Source organism: Nyctereutes procyonoides, unplaced genomic scaffold (genome assembly GCF_905146905.1).
Source record: "Nyctereutes procyonoides isolate TBG_1078 unplaced genomic scaffold, NYPRO_anot_genome, whole genome shotgun sequence".
Taxonomy (NCBI): Eukaryota; Metazoa; Chordata; class Mammalia; order Carnivora; family Canidae; genus Nyctereutes; species Nyctereutes procyonoides.
The window spans coordinates 11,276,510-11,296,784 of record NW_026575144.1 but is presented as its reverse complement, the minus strand read 5'-3'; the positions used below and the strand labels follow the sequence as shown (position 1 = coordinate 11,296,784).

The 20,275-nt window shown below is 39.5% G+C and overlaps 1 protein-coding gene across 1 annotated transcript in view; it reads left to right on the top strand.

Annotated features, from left to right (window-relative positions):
- The window catches only part of EGLN1 (egl-9 family hypoxia inducible factor 1), a 58,267-nt gene extending 40,688 nt beyond the window's left edge, over positions 1-17,579 (top strand). The window contains exons 2-5 of the mRNA XM_055308919.1: positions 8,277-8,396; positions 11,084-11,220; positions 13,814-13,881; positions 15,048-17,579. Of these exons, the coding sequence (XP_055164894.1) occupies positions 8,277-8,396; positions 11,084-11,220; positions 13,814-13,881; positions 15,048-15,112 (390 nt within the window). The 3' untranslated portion in view covers positions 15,113-17,579. The remainder of the gene's footprint in view (positions 1-8,276; positions 8,397-11,083; positions 11,221-13,813; positions 13,882-15,047) is intronic.
- Positions 17,580-20,275: the final 2,696 nt, after the last annotated feature.

Here is a 20,275-nt window from a genome sequence, read left to right as displayed (position 1 = left end):
TGGGAGGATATGTGTACTCCTACAGACTGGTGGGAGTTTAAACTAGTAGAACCATTCAGGAGAACATTGTGGCAATAAAAGAATTTTAAAGCCTTATAATTCACTTCTAGGAATTTAATTTTTAGAAAGGTATCAAGGACATTTATAGTAACAGGGCTCCAAAACTGTTTCGGGTTTTTCTTTTTCTTTAAAGATTTTATTTATTTATTTATGAGAAACACAAAGAGAGAAGCAGAGACACCGGCAGAGGCAGAAGCAGGCTCCAAGCAAGGAGCCCAATGCGGTGTGCCTGGGATCACACCCCGAGCCGAAGGCAGATGCCCAACCACTGAGCAACCCAGGCGTCCCTCCAGAACTGTTTTCAATCACAGTTTTGTTTATAATGGCAAGAAGCTTCTTAAAACATTTTATGGAAACAACCTAGATGCCCTTATTATAAGTCCTGTTTTGTAGTATGTATTTATCATTTACAATTCATCCACAAATAATTAGTAAAAAATGAGTCCTAAATCATTTACAGTTAGTCAGTTTTTGCCTGGTTATTCAGTGGTTTTTGCTATGACCAGGAAAGCAAAGTTAAATGAATTTTTTATTCTGAATGAGTTTATTACATGAGGCTCTGTCCCCTGTTCTCTCCTTGACAATCTCTGGCAGCCATATGGCTTCAGCTTTCCCCTATGAGGGTGGCTCATAAGTCTGCATCTCCAGCCATGACCTCTTTTTAGAGTTCCAGACTTATTTCCAATTGCCTTTTGAACATCTCCACCGGGAGGGCCCACCAGTGTGGCACACTCAGTGTTCCAAAAAACGCACTGACCTCTCCCAAGCCCATGCTCCCCACTTCCGTTAATGGCCTGGCCTTGGCTGGACACAAACTCCTGTGAACCATCTTTGGTTCAGCCTCATCCTCCGTTCTGTCTGTGAAGCACTTACCGAGTCCTCTCCTTTTCCTCATGGTCATGACCTCTCCCTGTTCTCCTCAGCCCCTGCTCCCTGTTCCCCACCCTTCCCAAAGCACCTCCGCTACATCAGACTGCTTCCTTTCTTTGTCTACAGTGGTTGCCTTCTGACTGGTCTTTTTCTGTCCCCGTTCCCAGATCATCTTACATTCTACTTGTCGTGTGTCTGATGCACAGTGCTGATCGTGTTGCTCCCTCACCCCAAAATGCTGGCTTTTGTCTAATGGTAGAGTAAGAAGGCACTCGGGTTTGTCCACAGTCTGACCCCTCTCACCTTTGCAGTTTTCTTCCTCCTTGTCAACTCTGTGCTTTAGCAAATTTGAATATTCCTCGTCACCAAATGTGTTCTGTATTTTCTTGCGTTTAAAAATTCCCTTACATGGGCAGCCCCCGTGGCACAGCGGTTTAGCGCCGCCTGCAGCCCGGGGTGTGATCCTGGAGACCCGGGATCAAGTTCCACGTCGGGCTCCCTGCATGGAGCCTCCTTCTCCCTCTGCCTGTGTCTCTGCCTCTCTGTCTCTCTCTCCGTCTCTCATGAATAAATAAATAAAATCTTAAAAAATAATAATAATAAAACTTCCCTTACGTGATTTGTTCTGTTTGAAATACTCTCTCTCCAACTTATATTTCTTTTTAGCTTAGTTCAGATATAGCTGCTTCCATAAACTCTGCCATGATCTATCATGATACTTTCTCAGGACCTTCTTTTCTTCTCTTTCTACTTGGAATTAATGTATCTCACTCAGTGCTGACCTTCCGGAGGGTCTTTATCGCCCTGTGTGGACTAGAGGCTTGAACCGAGAGGAGCTGTCCTCGTTCCTATTGCTGAAGCCTGGTTTTCAGTGAGAGTTTAATTTTTTGCCATAATGTGGATTAGAAAAAAAGTACCTCCCAAAACATACAGTCTGAGTGTATTTACATTAAAGATTAGCAAATAAGTCAAGAGATTTAAATTTTTTAATGCATGTAGATTGCCCTCCTCCATTACCCACCCCATGCTAATTAATGCAATGAACAAAACTCATGACTTTTTATAAAGTTTTTAATTATATATTTTTTTGAAATGAGATTTACCTAAACAGGGATAATTGAATACTACAGTTTAAAATTAGGTTATTCTTACAGTAAATACTAACATGTTCTTAGTTCAGCTCTTTTGATGACCTATTTTTCCCCATATTTGAGTCAGATACATGGTGGTTGGTGGGTGTGCTTTTAGGATGGTCGAAGGTGTACCATAGAGTTGGAAAACACCATATGTACTACATCTGTATGTTCAAGAATTGGGCATTATGTATGAGTCCATGGCATTAGAGCAGCTGGGAGAGTCCTATAGGAGCCTGTGTTCCCAATTTCATCTGAACTCCGTCATCTGAATACAAGCCTTGCTGGAACCAGACATTGAAGAAGAGTCCAGACAGAGTGCTTTTTCTCTTCAGACTACTTCAGTTTGTATCCAACCTCTGCCACTTAGAGTCTCCGTGACCTTTGCAAGATTTTTATGCTCGTCGTAGTTCAGTTTTCTAAACTCTAAAATGGAGAGATTAATTGTATCTACCTGCTGAATTTGTTGTGAAGTCTAAATGAAATAATCTGTGCATGGCTTGCAGTAAATTCTTACTAAATGTTCACAGTCACCATCAAAAAGGGCCAATGCTATGTATTCTTAGGTTGTACTTTTTTTTTTTTTTGGAGTAGGCTCCATGCCCAGCGTGGAGTACAATGTGAGAGCTCAAACTCAGGACTGTGAGATCAAGACCTGAGCCTGAGATTAAGAGTCTGACCCTTGACTGAGCCACCCAGGCGCCCCTAGGCAGTACATTTTAATAGGATAAATTTTCAGATAGTAAACCATTTCCCCTCATTCAAGGAAAATAGTACTTTGATAGCCCATAAAATTTTAGTTCTCTTAGCTTTGAATCAATGTTTTAAAATAATTCTGTTCAAAAGGAAAATTTTTTTTTTAAAGTTTCCTGGTTCAACTTCATACTGAATACATGTCTTCCAATGCCAGAAATGTCTTCAGATTCCAAAGAGGTATCACAAACCTCTTCCTTCCTTTTATTCTCAGAGTGAAAAACAAATTTATGGTGTTTCTTATCTTAAGAACATCCTCAATCATGTATATTTTCATATCAAAAAGGAAAAAATACTATTTTATTGTTTTGCTTATGTTTAAATATGCTTTTCCCAGTGGGAAATTGAAATATTTAAAGCTGGCATCTCAAAGAGATGGCAGATTAGGAACATACCTCAGAATTATGAAGGGGCAATTGCATTGTTTCTTTTCCAGGCAAATGCCTAGATTCTGGGCTGTCCTCTACCCCAGACCTTATAGGAATACAGAATCATGTCTGGGCCTGCTTCTCTTGGGAAAGGACAGGACAGCCAGGGAGTATCACTTCAATCTCTAATATATCTCATTTTAATTTTGCTTGATAGACTTTTTCATGCATTTCCTTATCCTTAGAATTGGTACATCTAACATAAATCTGTTGCAACAGTTTTGTCTTTTATAGATGTAATTTAGTCCATTTGGGCTTCTATTAAAACACACAAAAAAACAGATTGGGTAGTTTATAAACCACAGAAATTTATTTGTTCACAGTCCTGGAGGCTGAAAAGTCCCAAGATTAAGGGGACCATGCCAGTCCCCTTCTAGTGAGGGCCTTCTTTCTGATTCAAGGCTAATGACTTCCCACTGTGTCTTCACATGGTTAGAAGAGACAGGGATCCCTCCAGACCTCTCTTCTAAGACACTAATCCTATTCCTGAAGGCTTCACCCTCATTACCTAAGCACCTCCCAAAGGCCCTTCCTGTTGCCATCATCTTTATGGATTAGAATCTCAACATATGAATCTGGGGGGCACCCACATTCAGACCAAAGCAGTGTATTTTATAATATCTTCCATGTAAATCCTAGAATAAAGAAATGGACTTCTAAATTTTTTTTAATTTTTATTTATTTATGATAGTCACACAGAGAGAGAGAGAGAGGCAGAGACACAGGCAGAGGGAGAAGCAGGCTCCATGCACCGGGAGCCCGACGTGGGATTTGATCCCGGGCCTCCAGGATCACGCCCCGGGCCAAAGGCAGGCGCTAAACCGCTGCGCCACCCAGGGATCCCAAGAAATGGACTTCTTAAAAGCTACTGTACTGTCACTTAAATGTTCGCTGTATTTGTAAACTTCAGACACTTGGTTTTTCTTAACTTCACTTTTTCAAATCGCATCTGCCCTTCCAAGATAAGCTTAGGTCTTATATGTAGCTCAAAGCCTCATCCCCTTATTTTATTTTATCCTACATGAATACTTCCTTTTCTCAGAATCCTTTTTATCATTTATGCTACTCAGTTCATTATTTGTTTTGTATGTGCTTGCTTTTTTCTTTTCTTTCCACTTAAGTCCTTTCAGATAGCTACTATAGCAGCCTTTGTTGTACTGTGATATGGTAGGAATGCCATGAATACTTTTTTCCATTTTTTTTAAGTTTTTATTTAAATTCCTGTTAATGCGTAAATAATTTTTAAAGCTGCCAGAGACATCTAGACTAATAAGGTGCTCAAGCAGCACTTCATGAGTAAAGCATAAGTGGTTAGTAGTTGCTTTACCAAGAAATTATTAGAAGATAAAGTGAATTTACTAAACGTATGAATAATAGTATGCTAGTTGCATACTAAAAGCAAAACAGGAACAGCAACATCAGAGTCTTCTTTACACAAATGTATATAAAATGCATCAGGAAAACATAATTACCAATTAAGAAATAGAGCAAGAATATTATTTCAAAACTGGAAAAGCTGTGTTACATTTAAGGAACTCTAAATTTTGATGATGCAGATCATAGCTAAATATGAATACTGGTTGTAAACTTAGTAGCTGCCAGATTTCATGAGACTACACCTTTCTTTAAAGTTTTTATTTTAATTTATTAGTTAACATACAGGGTTACCTTAGTTTCAGATGCACGATATAGTGATATTCAGCACTTCCATACGTCACCCTGTGCTCCTCATAACAAGTGCCTTCCTTAAAGCCCATACCCAGAGAAATCCCTTTTTATGTTTTCTATAGTTCAAATGGAGAGGACCCACAGTACATGCATCAGTTCCTGAATGCAGTGTCACTGTGTCATTAGGCCATTTAGTTATTTGAATAAACTCGTGACCCTTCCAAGCCTTTGCAGGTTTCCTACAGGGTTTTTCTTTCCTCAGAACCTCTAGGATGTGGCCCCTGGGTCTCAGATTTTCTGATACAGCCTGCTTTTTTCTGGGTGTGCTTAGGCTCTGTCCTTCTCCTATAGCCTCTAATTGTTCGGGTGGAGGGGCTTATCTGCCTGTGTTCTGGGACTCTTACTCTGCCTTGCTTTCTTCTCAGTTATGTACCAGCCTGCAGAGAAGTGCTGCCACTAGTTGACGGTTGGGGCAGAATCTACTTGTTTTGTTTGGTCTCTTCTCATTTCACCGCAGCCCTCCACCAGTCACCAACTCCGAGTACCTCCCCATAACCCAGGGCGCCAAGGAAGGTGGCTCAGAAGAGACTGGCACAGATCCCATATTGAGACATAATCTTCATGTCTGTGACTCTGTTCTGCGGTGTCTGCTCATCACGAGAACTCTTTGCTGAGAAACTCTTTTTCTTCCACAATGCATGTTATTAAAACTATTCCTTCACCTTGTATTCCCACCTTTGGAAAATGTTAACCCCATTTACTCCATTACATAGGGAGAAAAAGCCATCCTTTACTATTCTTATTCTTACTCTCCACTTCCAGTCCATTAGCAAATCACATTGGTTTTCAGAATTACCTTCAGAATTACCCTACTTTGCCACCCCGGGCGGCCTCCTTTTGTTTCTCTCCTAGAAACTGCAGTAGCCAGTTAGCCACCTTCTTTCTGTTCAGTCTCACATAGCAGCTAATTGCGTAGATTCTGAAACCACATTGCCTGCATTTATACCTGGCCCTACTGTCACAGACATTGAGAACATTAATTAGCCTTTCTGAGCCTCAGTTTCCCTTTTTTTTAAAGATTTAATTTAGTCATTTGAGAGAGAACATGAGCAGTAGGGGCGGGGCAGAGGGAGAAGCAGAGTCCCCACTGAACAGGAAGCCCAATACGGGGCTTGATCTCAGGACCCTGAGATCATGACCTGAACTAAAGGCAGATGCTTAACCCACTGAGCCACCCACACGCCCCCGGGGCCTTGTTTCCTTAATAGTTAAATGAAGATGAGAATGATGATACTATTTTCCTCATACAGTTGTGTCAGATGAGTTAGTATACATAAATTACTTAGAATAGTATGTGGCAAATATACAACATCCAATAAATCCTAGGTAGTGGGTGGTACTGAGGTTACATACTTGTTAGTTTTTATTCATACAGAATTGAAACTGACCTTAAAGCATCGATCAGGTATATCTCCATTGGCTTCCTGTCACTTTTAGAATAGTATCCATAGCCTTCACCATGGCTTGCTGAACCCCCATGGTTTGCCCTGGCACATTCCAGTCCAGCTGGCCTGCGATGGTTTTCCACTGGGTGCAGCCACTTCTGCCTTTGTTCTTACTTTTCCCTCAGCCAGGAATGCTGACCCCACAGATATTTGCACAACTTGCCACTCCCTTCATTGAAGTCTCTACTCACATCTTGATCACTATTCTAGAAATCATCTTCTTGGCATCCTCTTCAATTTTATGAGAAAATAACCACCTAACTGTATATTATACATGTTTCTTTATTGGTTATTTATTTCACCACATTAGGCTCCATAACAAATGAAAGCAAGGGACTCTGTTTTATTCGTCATTGTAGTTACTGCCCCCTTTTCCCCCCACCAAGGCCTTTCAGACACATAGTTGGTGCTCAGGAGGTGTTTGCTATAGGATGGATGGGGTGGGGTGGTGGAGTGGGGTGGGGTCGATGAACAAAGAAAAGTTTTCCCCTTTGTTCTTTGCATAAGAGATGTTCAAGTCACCAGACAGCTGGAGAGGCCTGAGTGAACTTTTTTGAGCTGAGACTACTTTAGGGAAGAGTTCAGGTTGGGTTTTTGGTTTTGTTTGGTTTTGTTTTCATTCTTTTCCATGGGTAAGAATGTGTCATGTAATTTGCCATAATTGTCTTTATTAACAGATGGGCTTATTACACTGTTAAATTGGTACTTTCTTATACTTCCTATTCCAGATCTGTTATATGTGCCTTTCCTTAGCAGCTAGTGACAGGGAAGTTGTTTGGGTTTATCTTTTGTCGAGCATTATTAAATCCACTAAACCTATGCTGTTCTGCCTGTTATTACAACCTCAAGTCCCAAGAGAAAGCATTTAATTCTATCTGGAATCAGGAAAAATAGAGACATATAAATACTCACCAAAAATTCTGCTTCTGAAAGAGCAGTAGGTCCAGGGTGCTCTGTGAAAATGTCTTTTTTTTACTGAGCATTAAAGTTTAAAGTGCTTGCTAGACATTAATACTGATCGGCTGACTACAATACATGAAAAAATTGGAGAAATTAAAGATTTCAGGAATAAGTGGTAACCTTGACCATCTTTTTTGTTTTCTTCGTAATTCTGAGGTTTTTTGCCTTTTAAATCACTCTTTCTAATTTCAGTTGATTATTATGTACTACAGTCCTAGAGCATGTGAGTTCTTTTGGTGCTTTTTATTTTGGATGTCTTTTCCACCTTCATGCTTAATACCCAGCAATCTTCTGAACTATATCTTGTTATAATCTGAGCAAAAAATGACTTTCTTTCGGGTTTGAAGAATTAGTCACATGCTAATTTGTCACTTAGCCTTCTTTTCTTTTTCTTTTTTTCTCTTTTCTTTTCTTTTTTTTTTTTTTTTAAATCATGGACATTAAATGTAATGTTTGGAGTTGGCCTTCTAAATTCAGAGACAGTGCCAGATCAGGTATTTGATTGACAATACTGTAGGTGTTCCGCAGTAAGCTCAGGGAGGATAGAAGTCTCCTTCTATCCTCAGAACAAAATTCGCTTGATCTTGATGATCAGTATGAATAAAGATCCTGAAAGTGGGTCCTACAATCCTTCTGACCTCCAAATCTTCCATGTGGGTTCTTCCCTTCTCTGTGAAGCAGATATCACCAGGCCTTGGATTATTTACCAACCTGCCCTCGTATTCTTTATAAGTGCCAACATAGAATATATTTGCCTCTTCTTATCTACAAAATATGATTCTTATTTAGAAGAATTTAAGTGTGAGAGTAACCAAAAATCAGATTTCTTTTATAAGTTGTCTTGCCTTTTTATTCATAATGTGTATAGACTTTTACAATTATCATCATTATTATTACAGGCCATGGTTGCTTGTTATCCAGGCAATGGAACGGGTTATGTACGTCATGTTGATAATCCAAACGGAGATGGAAGATGTGTGACATGTATATATTATCTTAATAAAGACTGGGATGCCAAGGTATGCAACTTAATTGACCGTTTATTTATTTTCCCACAGCTACTAAGACTCATACTCCTCTTAGGGAGACTGTCTTTAACACATGGAATGGTTAAAACTTATATTTGTTTCAGTTTTGAGTATTAGAAGTGGATCTTTGTAAAGTAGAACATAATGTGTTTTAAAAAGTGGATTCCCTTATTTTCAGATTCTGAGGCATGCTTCCAAAATTTAACTTTTTTTTTGTTTGTTGTTGTTGTTTTGTTTTGTTTTTTAAGTAAACTCTGCACTCAACGTGGGGCTCGAACTCACGACTCCGAGATCAAAAATCACATGCTCCACCAACTGAGCCAGCCAGGTGCCCCCCAGAATTTAACTATTAACAAAATGTATTTTGTTGAAATATATGACTTTTAGTAGCTTTTATAAAAAACGCTTTGAGAATAATTGTTTCATAATGGCTTTTGAGAGAGATTATATGTAAATAATTGTGGATTATTTTCTACTTATTTCTGTTGGTAGAGATCTTCTCTGGCATTGGGTTATTGAATTGAATATTGGAGGCAGGATTCCTTCTTTTCCTGATTATGGAAAAAACTAGAAGTTTATCAATACTGACAAATCCTTTAAAGCCAATTACGGTGTACAGTACGTTTAATTTTCTCTTGTTTTAAATGTTTATTTCCTTAATATTAGCCTGAGTTTCACTTGATTTTAAGTGATCGTAACCTCAAAAGTATGTCATACTTTCTTATTGCTTTGGAGGTTGTCTATACTAATTTTTGGTTGATTTTTAGAAACCTTTATTTTTATTGAAGTCTTCAAATAGAAAAGTGAACGCAATAAATAGCCCACTGGATTTTCACAGTGTGAACATACCTGTGTAGCCAGGGCAATTCTTAAAAATCAAATAATCTTTAAAACACTTCCCCCAGCACAAACATTTATACAGAAATGAAAACCCAAAGTCTTAAATATGTAAAAACCTAGTCCTAAATCATACTTAGAACTTAGAATATGCTCCCAGTGCTCCAGTAGTCTTTCTGTGTCATATTGATTTAAAGTTTCTCTTCTATCAGAGTTCAAAAGAGAGGTAAGTTTTACCGCTAAGTAGGTTAAATAAATTTCAAAGCATTCTGTCAACAAGCATGGTTTTTCTGTTACAGCTTTCAAAGTTTAAAATAGACACATAAATTTGGTCATTCACCTTGAGGCCAGTGCACAAAACAAATTGGTGTAACTTGAATTAAAACTTAGAAATTTATTTTTTCCCAATTTTGTAAATATCTTGAAAACTAGAAATATATTTGAGTAATTCCTAACTTCTTTATATTATTATTAGTTTCTTTCTAGGCTGATCTTTTAATTTTGTTAGGACCTAACCAAGATTATTAATATATAGTTTTTGAATTAGTGCATAAGCAGAAAAAAGTCCTTAGTATTTTTGTATGTAGCCCTGAAAACTTCTTTGCAAGATTATACTGAACATGTACAGTGTGCCAGACATCGTCTTGGGTGCTAGAAATAGAGCAGAAATAGAAGTAGCCTTCATAGAGCCTGGGATCTAATGGAGAGTACAGATCAGTACTGAGATCATGTCAATCATAACAATGACAATTGCTTATGGCCAGTGTAGGACAGGTTGCTATGGGACCACATGGAAGACTACCTAATTCAGGGGTCATGGAAGGTTTCCCAGAGGAAGATTGGAAGCTTCAATTATCTCTGTTAAATATTTTCAGCAGATCACTTGTGATATTCCCAGTGACTCCAGTCAGAGGTCAGGGGGAAGAAAAGAATGCGTTCTTGGTCACAGTCTAGAGATTCTTTAGATGTTTGCATGATTGCCGTGGGAATCAATCTGAACAGACCTGAGGAAGGTGGGCAAGGGTACAAGTAGCTTGAATTTAACTTAAGGATGAGCCTGATAAACAGCTTATCTAACTACAAATTCTAGGTTCAACCTCCATGATGTCTTGATTAAATATTGAAGTTCCTTCAATTTAAGCATCTACCTGCTTAGGAGTTTAGTTCTTCAAGGGTAAAGAGTCCATATAATCCTGAATAGAGATGGATGTGTATTTGGGTAAATATAAGTATCCTTTCTGAACGGAATCTAGTTGTATAAACAGGTAGCCATTAATGTCTGGAAAGGGAGAGGTACGATCTCTAATAATAATGACCACAGTGATGATGGTGGTGATGATAGGTGATGACACTTTCTACTGATAGAGTTGAATTCTTTAAATAAGAGGCATTAAACTTGTGATTGTCCTATTACTATTGAAGCTTAAAATACAATAAACCGTTTGACATACCTCACCATTTATAGTAATTTAGTCAAGGTGATTTGAAATGGACACATTTTTAAAGAGTAGGCTAATTAAGCACATCATAAGTATACCTAGATAAGAAATGTGTACTAGTTTTTTAAAACTTCCAGGTGTTATTTGGAGCCTTTTGAATTCAGATAATACTCATCTGTTTCATCAGTATTTATAGAAATCCCCAAAAGAAGAAATGAATTTTTTCTCCTATCAGTGCATATACTTCGAATCTCAACTCCTCTTCATATCTTGTTAATTGAGGTATATCTATGAATACTCCCAACTACGAATTTTGACTTTGACATGGTCTTTTTTTTCTCCGTAAATTTCATTGTGTATTGTTTTTGCTCTCATACTTACATATTTGGCTCTTTTCTGTAGGTAAGTGGAGGTATACTTCGAATTTTTCCAGAAGGCAAAGCCCAGTTTGCTGACATTGAACCCAAATTTGATAGACTGCTGTTTTTCTGGTCTGACCGTCGCAACCCTCATGAAGTACAACCAGCATATTCTACAAGGTAGTATTCCTTTTAAGAAAAAATTGGTAAAGAGTATAGTAGGAGAGGAGGGGATAGATAGGATATACTTGAGCATTTCTAGCGAGTATCTTACTGTTTTTTAGTTACCTTTATTGTAACACTTCAATCATAACTGTTTTAAGTTGAATAGTTGTATTTATTTATGATTTGTTCCCAGTTGGTGCTAAATGTTTGTGACTTTGTGTAACCACTTCCATTTGGGGTAAGAAATGGAAGGATAGGCCTTCTCCTTTCTCCAGCCCTATCTCATTATTCTGTGCATCTCCATGTATAATCCATTCTGTGATTCTGTGAGAGGACTCAAATGGGGGACAGATAGATTTGATAGAGAAAGAAAAGGAAGGAAAAAGAGGGAGAGGGATAATGTAGAAAAATTATACAAAACAAAAAAATAAGAGGCACCCGGAAAGTAGAAATGAAGAGGAAAAAGAGAGGTTGCCATGTGTGGGAGTTAATGTTCGAAAACTAATCCATTAGCTTTAATAATATATGAGCCTTATTATTACTCTTTTGGACACTTTCTACATAGAAATATTAAGACTCTTAAAATAGAAGATGTTGCAGACATTGTTATAAATGTTTGTAGAAAAATAGCACTATTTTGCAAATACCCTTTTTCATTATAGAAAGGACTTTGAATATTATGATAGTGAGTTACTGGCCTACAGTAGTTAGGTCTGGTTGAGAAGAGGCCTACCCATAGATACACCAGGAGAAGAGCTCGCTTTTCCTGGTGGTGATAGGCACAGGCCAGCCCCCAGATGAGGTTCAAATTCCAAAGACTTCATAGTCACTTCTCCTTTTGCTTGCTTGCTTGCTTTCTTTCCTTTTTTTTAAATACGCAAGATGGGGTTCAAACTCAGGACCCCCAAGGTTAAGAGTCGCATGCTCTACTGACTGAGCCAGCCAGGTGCCCCTTCTTACTTGCTTCTTTCTGAACTGTGTTGTCTTTAACCCTAATTCACATAGTGAGTAGCAAGCAGAGTTCCTTGTGGCTAGAGATCCTAAGAAGCCATAATTGGAAACCAGGGAGGGAATCCTGTCCCGTCACATGATGTGCTATCCCCAAACCCCAATCTCCCCTCCTGGCATCCCAGTACCCCAGAAATCTGCCACTACTGCTTCTTTAAAACCCTTTCTGACCTAGAAACTGCTTCATAAACCTTCCCTTTAATGAAACCTTGAGTATGGCATGCTTGTATCATTTCTAAATAAATGACAAACATTTTTAGGTAGTAAATGCCAAATAGTGGTGGAGGATAGATGCTAACAGGACTTGGAGGAGGGAGAAAGTGGTCTGAATTGAAATAGATGGAATAGATGAGCCAGGTGTCACAGTGAAGAGAGGGCTCAGAATGACCAGAAGCAAGGAGTGGTAGGACAGTGGTGGGGAAGCCATGAGTGAAAGGTCAAGATTGTTCAAGACTAATTATTAAGTAACTGAAAGTTTAGGGAATGGCCAAGGAGAGAAAATTATATATCTGTGCACTTTTCCCATTCCCAAGACCACCTGGGAAAATAGAAGAGGCTCTACGGTAAGCAGGGTGTGCTGGAGCTCTGGAAGGAGCAGAGTCTGGAAGTGAGGAGGCTAGACTCTGACCTCAGCATTGTCACTTGGCAGCTAAGTGATCTGAGGGCCTCTCTTTCCTATTTGTCCAGAGTCCCAGACTCTGACTCTACTCTGCCTCTGACTCCTTCCTTCAGGTACATTACATGATTCAGTTCTGTCACATTGACAGTGTGGCTTTTTCCCCCAAACCACCTCCCACCCTGGCCCCAGGGAACAGTGGCCAGAATCTGCAAGAGACTTTAACTAATTGTCATATTCTGCTAAGGAATTACCATTTATAGTGTGTTTTTATTTACTGTGGTATGTGTACACTTTCCCCATTATTGGTACCAGGAGGTATAACTGTGGGCTTCACAGTATTTAATAAACTAGAGATTCTTCTCTTATTTGTGGAACAAGCTGTACCAAATAAGTGAAATTTTCAGAGAAATGAAGTTTAGCTAAATAAACTTTAAATGTCAAAACCAGTGTAACTGTTTTGTTAAAAGCCCTAAGAACTCTTAGCATCACTTAACTTTCTTGATGACTTCAGGTTATAAAATCATAAATATCCACCATTAGTCTTTGCTGTAAAACAGTGATGTCTTCAGAAGCTGCTGAAACTGTGAGCCCTCCCTTTCAAGCCCTTTTCCTTCTCATTTCTTCTCAAGAACTTGCATTATGGATAGTGTACTTTTTCTGTAAGGGCCATTCTTTTACCCTCTTATCATCTGTGTCTGACCTGCTGTGGGCTCACAAAACAGATAATCAAGTAGGTTCGGTAGGTATTAAGAAACTTTGCAACAACTATTTTAGCTATTCCTGGTTCTCCGTCGTACTCTTGAGCATCGAGGCTACTGGAGAGGTGGGTTGTTTCTGAGCTCGTTTATCCTCGAGCTCGTTTATCCATTCAGTCAAAGCTTTATTTTGGCATTACACATTTTAATAGACCATTGCAAGAGCATACCACTTTTTTTTTTCTCCAGTGTGATCATTCTTACCCTATTCTGAATTTTCTTTTAGGTACGCAATAACTGTTTGGTATTTTGATGCAGATGAGAGAGCACGAGCTAAAGTAAAATATCTAACAGGTAAACATTATTTGGGGCCAGGGTACACCGCAAGGAGAGTGCCCACAGTCACGCGGTGCTGTCTGTAAGCACAGACACAGTCTTGAGTACCTCCACAAAGACTCGCTCCTTGTTTTTGTCAGATTCCTCAGTTCCCTTATGTAAAAGAGGACTTCTCTCAAGCCATCTTCATTTTATCTTTAACCAACAGAATGGTCCAAAGATGAGGAAAGTTTGAGGCAAGAAACCTGAGAAAATTATTCAAATAGGAGCCAACTTTTTCTGTGATTACCCTTTGCAGTCACTAGCTGCCCCACTCTTGGTAACCCCCGTCTGGCTTCCTGTCATTCTCCCATTAGAAGGAAGTCAATAAATACCCTTTCCTTTTTAAACGTACACGAGCTAAAGAATATCCAGGTCTTCCACGTTGAATGTGGACGTGAAGAAAATGAATACAAAGAAGATGAATCAAAAAAAAAAAAACAAAGAAGATGAATCGAAATGCGGAAATTAATAAGACAGGCGTGTAGAGTCCGTCCCTGCCAGCTAGTGGTGTCCGTAGATCAACACATTTGTACCAAATCTGAAGACCCTTCAGTATGCCAGTGCCCCCACCCCCCACCCCACTAAACCCCACCACACACTGTCTCCTGAGAGCAGGGGGTCTGAGTTTTCCACTGGATGGACCACTTTCCTCTTTTCTTTAACCCTACCTTCGGTCTCCAAAAGTCTGCTCAGGGCTCACATTACTGATTTGCTATATTTTCATGAGCCGTTGATAATCCCACAGCAACCTTTTGTAAAATCATAAAATTGGACGTTCATTGCTTTTTTAATGTATTTTTAAAGTTCTTATTTGTGGCAGAACCCTAGCGGTGCACTTTCAGTGATGCTGAACACTGCTATTTTATAGCAATTCAAATCGTTTTTAAAGTAAAAAGGAGATAAAATCATTATCTCTGTAGAGAATGGCTTTTCCCTTTGAGGGTTTACTAGTTCAGAGTAGTGCTTTCTTTATAACAATGCTGCAGGGTAACAAGTGGGATCGTTTTCAGATGATGTATGTTTTGCAAAGCTGAGGCATTGTGCACACTGTTAGGAGCTCAGTGGGAAGGAGTAACAGAATAACAGAAGCTCTCTGGTGCTTAATGAATGAGTAATATATATATATTATTTTTACCTTGCAGGTGAAAAAGGTGTGAGGGTTGAACTCAATAAGCCTTCTGATTCAATCAGTAAAGACGTCTTATAGAGCCTTTGATCCAGCAATACCCTCCTTCACCTACAATAATTGTTGACGCTATTTGTTAATTTGTGAATATGGATAAATGAGATAAAGAAAAATAGACAACCAGTTGGCATTTCAATAAGGAAATAGAAACAACTTTGTCGTGTTACATCAGAAAGAAGACTCTGACTATGTGACTTTGTACTGCATGACTGACTCCAAACCTGTGATTGCTTATGGGAAGAGTACAAGCTGCGCCACCAACTGAGAATGGTGTTGACATCTGGACATAAAATAAGTGCCCTAGGTAGAATTTTTTCATTCTTATATTTTGCCAGATCTGTCATCTAGATGAGTTCATTTCATCTCTCCCTTTTTTATAGAGTCAAGTTTGAATTTGAAGTAATTTTTGTATGACCAGGTACAGTACATCAAACTGAATCGAGAAAAAATTCCAGTATTACTCCCCCAAATAGCATCGATCTATTTTTGTAAACTTCTTCGTACTATTAAATTTTGCCCTAAAAGGCCTCTTATCATGTTTGTTGCCAGTGACTGATGATGACTTTCATTTCCTTTTTACTTACCATGAGAAAAGGAGCACTTTAATCACCAACTGAAAACTCAGATTGTTTTGTCGTCCTGTCTTTTACACTAATTTGAGCTCTTAAAGATTGCTGCTGTCGTGTTTCTGACATTGTTAATGACTAAATGTTAACAGTAAAACTACATCACCGTTTACTACCAATAACTTTCAGTTCATGTTTTATAAGAAAAAATGCCCAGGCTTTATTCTTTTAAGTTAGAATTTTTAAAAGACTAAAATGACTGGCACTAAATGAACTTGAGTTTGTCCTCAGCATCAAGTTCCCAAGACAAAGGGCTCTCTCATGCTTTCAGGTATATCCTGTAGATGTAGAAGGTGATGTCCCCTTCCTGCGACTTTTCCTTTTGCTTCCCGGCAAGTTGACTATACTTCCAGTTTTGCTGTTATATTTTCTTCCTACTCCTGTGAAGCACATGATCTGCAGTTGAGAATCTGGCTCCTGTGGGCTAGCATCAGGGGAGACTGAGCGCCAGGGCTGAGTCCTAGTAGTACAGACCCAGTGTTCGAAGCCTCAGAGCCAAGCCAAGCAAGTGTTCCCCAGGTGTAATGCTCACCTCTTGGTCAGTACTGAAAGCTCTACGCTTGGCTTAAAAATACAAAACAAGTGGCAAACCAGGTAATTCTGTTATTCTGTTTTATGATTTTTCATTTACTTTTCAGAAAAAAAGAGGGACTATTACAATATCACAGGCCTCCCAGACTTCTGTTGTTTGATGTAGGAACTGGGATGGATGTCTAAGACTTCATTTTCCTGGGCTAATCTTTAGCAGAGCCCAAAGGGTGGCATCCATATTTAGCATGAATCATGGGTCTAGACGTTGCCCACTTTGGTTTTCTATCTCTGTCCTTGATCTTTGCCAAAATGTGTGTACAGAAATACTTCTGTATATTTCAACTCATGACAGTTTTAGCATCTGTATAGTTTGTATTCAATTCGAGACCTTTTCTATGGAAAGCTCAGTAATTTTTATTAAAAGATTGCTATTGTTCATGTAAAACATGAAAAAAAAACTGGTTTAGTGAAACTGACAGTGTGGATAGGGTGGGATGAAAGATTCAGTATTGTGGTCTCACTTAGTAGGAGAACTTGCAGGAGAAAATTAGAGTTCGTTGATTTTTCTTGCCCCTGTTCGTTCTGTCCCACTTCCTCTCCGTGTCCAGATAACGCAGTGTAACATCTCTATCATAAGTGCCTCTGCCAGCCGGACCTGGGAGTGCAAGTTGTCTTTGCCATCTGGTCTGCAGTGCAGCGTGCTGAGCTAGGCCACAGCTCAAAAGTGCTATCATTTTTAGGTCTAGTAGAAATTGTGTTCTGTTGGGGGGGGGGCGGGGTTCGTGTGATTGTCAAGGTGGTACTGCAACAGCCTTTTAACCTGGGGGCCCCTGTGTCATTCACATGTGTATCTCTGCAGTTGTGCAAAGTGTCAGATTCTACTCTCTGTGGGTTGTGCTTTCCAGGCAGGTCTTAAAATTTGTATTTTTCAGAAAACTGTATCTAACTTCTTGGAGATCGTTGTGGAAGGATCAAGAAATCCAGGATAGCCATTTCTTTAATATCCATTTAAAATCTGTTCATTTTCATGTCAGTGGGACCGTTAACTTGTCACCAAGCAGGACTCTATTTAAAACAAAATTTAAAACTATTTGTGGCCTATATGTGTTTAATCCTGGTTAAAGATAAAGCTTCTAATGCTATTTTTCATTCAACACATTAACCAGCTGTAAAACACAGACCTTTATCAACAGTAGGCAGAGAATTTCAGGATTCATACACAGACGGTAAAGTCATGTACTTTGAAAAGCAGTGTTTCATTACGAAAGAGCTCTCAAGTTGCTTGTAAAGCTAATCTAATTAAAAAGATGTATAAATGATCTTGAAAAACTTATGGTTGTTATTTCCAGCTGTCTTTTTTTTAATCCTTTATCATACACTGACTTTCTTAATGGGTCCTTACATCAGATAATGTGTTTTCTATCACACATCTCTGGTTTAGTCCAGAACATTTGGTATTACTTTTTGTAAATGATCACAAGGGAAAGAGAACAGTAAACATAGGAGTCTAACAATTTTAGAAACATCCTGGGAGTAATTGGCTTGTCCATGGGATCCATGAGCTCTTTGTTTGGATTGGCGACATTTGGACTCTTGCCCTTTCAATAGAATTTTTAAAAATTACTCTCTAGCACTAGTGCTAGTGCTGTTGAGTATATCTCTGTCACTCGTCCGCAGCAAACAGGAAGGAGCCTTATAGGCATAGTTCTGTAACTGACACAGCTACCCTGTGTGCGTATGCACAGTTTAATTTGTGTGGTCCTGATCAGAGACTAAAACAGAAGAGCTCTTGTTTTGTTTTTTCTTATTTTTATTATTTTTATTTTTTATTTTTAATTTATTTTTTATTGGTGTCCAATTTGCCAACATATAGAATAACACCCAGTGCTCATCCCATCAAGTGCCCCCCTCAGTGCCCGTCAACCAGTCACCTGCACCCCCCGCCCACCTCCCCTTCCACCACCCCTAGTTCGTTTCCCAGATAGGAGTCTCTCATGTTCTGTCTCCCTCCCTGATATTAATGTAAGGTCAATATACGTGCTCATATCTCTCTAATCTAAAAAACTTCCAGTGTGGTGGTTTTGTTATATTCTGGCCTGTCACGGGAGCATTTGGGAAAATGCATTGAAATATAGCTGGGTGGATTAAGGGAGAGGGCAGGTGAGTCAGAGATGAAGACTAAATTAGGTAGTGTTGTAGGAAGAGCGCAGGACTGAGAAATCTCTGCTTAGTTCTGGCCCAGCCACTTAATTATGTGACCGTTGGAGCCTTTTTCATCTGAAAACAAATACCTGCTGAACTGTGTGAGACCTCAGTGAAGTACAACATGTGCACGGCCCAAGCATGAGGGCTCTGTGGTGGCTGTAGACCTCAGTGGAAAATATTCATACTGTAGGTTTAATAATGTACATGTGTACTGGAGGTTTTCGGTTCATTTAGAAACACTCAGGAATAAATGCCCAGCCTCCAATGCTTCAAGATCATTCACTGGACTTCCAAAGTCAGGAATACATTCCCCTGATTCTGCTCTTGGTTTTAAATGCAGATTCTTTTCCTGATCACTAGCAAGTAAATTTCACCTGAAATATTGCAAGTGCCCAAGGATAAACCATTGCACAAATGACACGTATAAAGGGCCTGGCCTCATGAGCTGGGAAAGAGTTTTGTAAGGAGAAAACACTTAAAGAGAAACCACTTCACGAGACAGGTACAGCCTTAACAGCTGCCCGCAGCCAAAGCGCCTTTATTAAACGGATGAGTTTTGAACTCCAAATAAGGGGCCAGGGGTCATAAAGATTATCAGGGCATTTTTGGATCGGGTCTTTTCATTGAGATTAAGACCTTTCCTGCCAAAATTAATGACTGCTTTTACCGAGTTCTATAAAACCCCTTTGTCTTTTTACCTGGGAACACACAGAGTATGCAGAACAAACTTCACCTCCATTTATAACTCAAACAGGGTGAGAGCAGTGACTCGTTCACAGCCACACAGCCAGTAAGTGGAGAGCAGGGCTTGACCAGAGGAGGTCCTTTTCTTCTTTAACTTTTTTTAAGGTCAGAGTTATACATGTATATGTAGCTAAGTCAGCTTGTTCTAGAAGGGGGTTTTTAAGGAAATGAGCCTTCTCCTGAGCACAAACTTACAGGGACTCTTTGGGTTTAGTGGCCTGATTAGTTCTAAGTAACATAATCATATTGTTATGTGTTGGACTTTCAGAGTGAGACCTTATTTGCTAACCAGTTCCCCATGTGAAAGACAAGCATGTAGGGCCCTGTCCAGCCCCCAGCACCATCCGACCACACGTGGGCAGCACACCTCTGTATCCCCTTTCTTCCTCACATTGTAACTTCGATCAAGTTGATAGTTAAGACTATTGATGATCTTTAGAGCTTGGACGCAGAGTAAATCATGATGACTTTTCGTCCGTGATTTGTTTGTATCCTAATGTCCTGATTTTTCATACTTTTCCTGTGGCTTCTAGCCTCAGCAGTCTGGAGTCGTTGTCCTGCCTGGTACACAGCCGTCTTCCTGAGGTCTCCTTTCCCCATTGTTCTGGAGACCCCTCCACCACTCCCTGCTGGCTCTCCTGTTTCCTGGATCCCTTATCTTCCCCTTTCTCGCTTGACTTCCTCAATCTGGGGGAGCATGTTCTTCATAGGTCTTCCTGCGAACGAGTACGTGGGTGGTGAATTTTTCAAGACCAGCGTCTTTGTTGTACCCTCACACTTCATTGATAACTTGCCTGGGTTTACCACTCTCCTTTGGGAATCATTTTCTTTCAGTCCTTTGAAGGCATTGCCTCACTGGTTATAGCTTCCAGTGTGGATGCGGAGAAATCTGAAGCCATTCCTAGGCCTGACTCTTTAAACATAACCTGCTTTTTCTCTGTGGAAGCTTGTGGAATTATTTTTTATCCCTAGAGCTCTGTCGTTTTATAGCGTGCTTTGGTGTGATGCTCTTGTCAGCCACCATGATAGCCATGCAGACTGTAAATTCATGCCCTACATTTGGGGACACTTCCTTAAA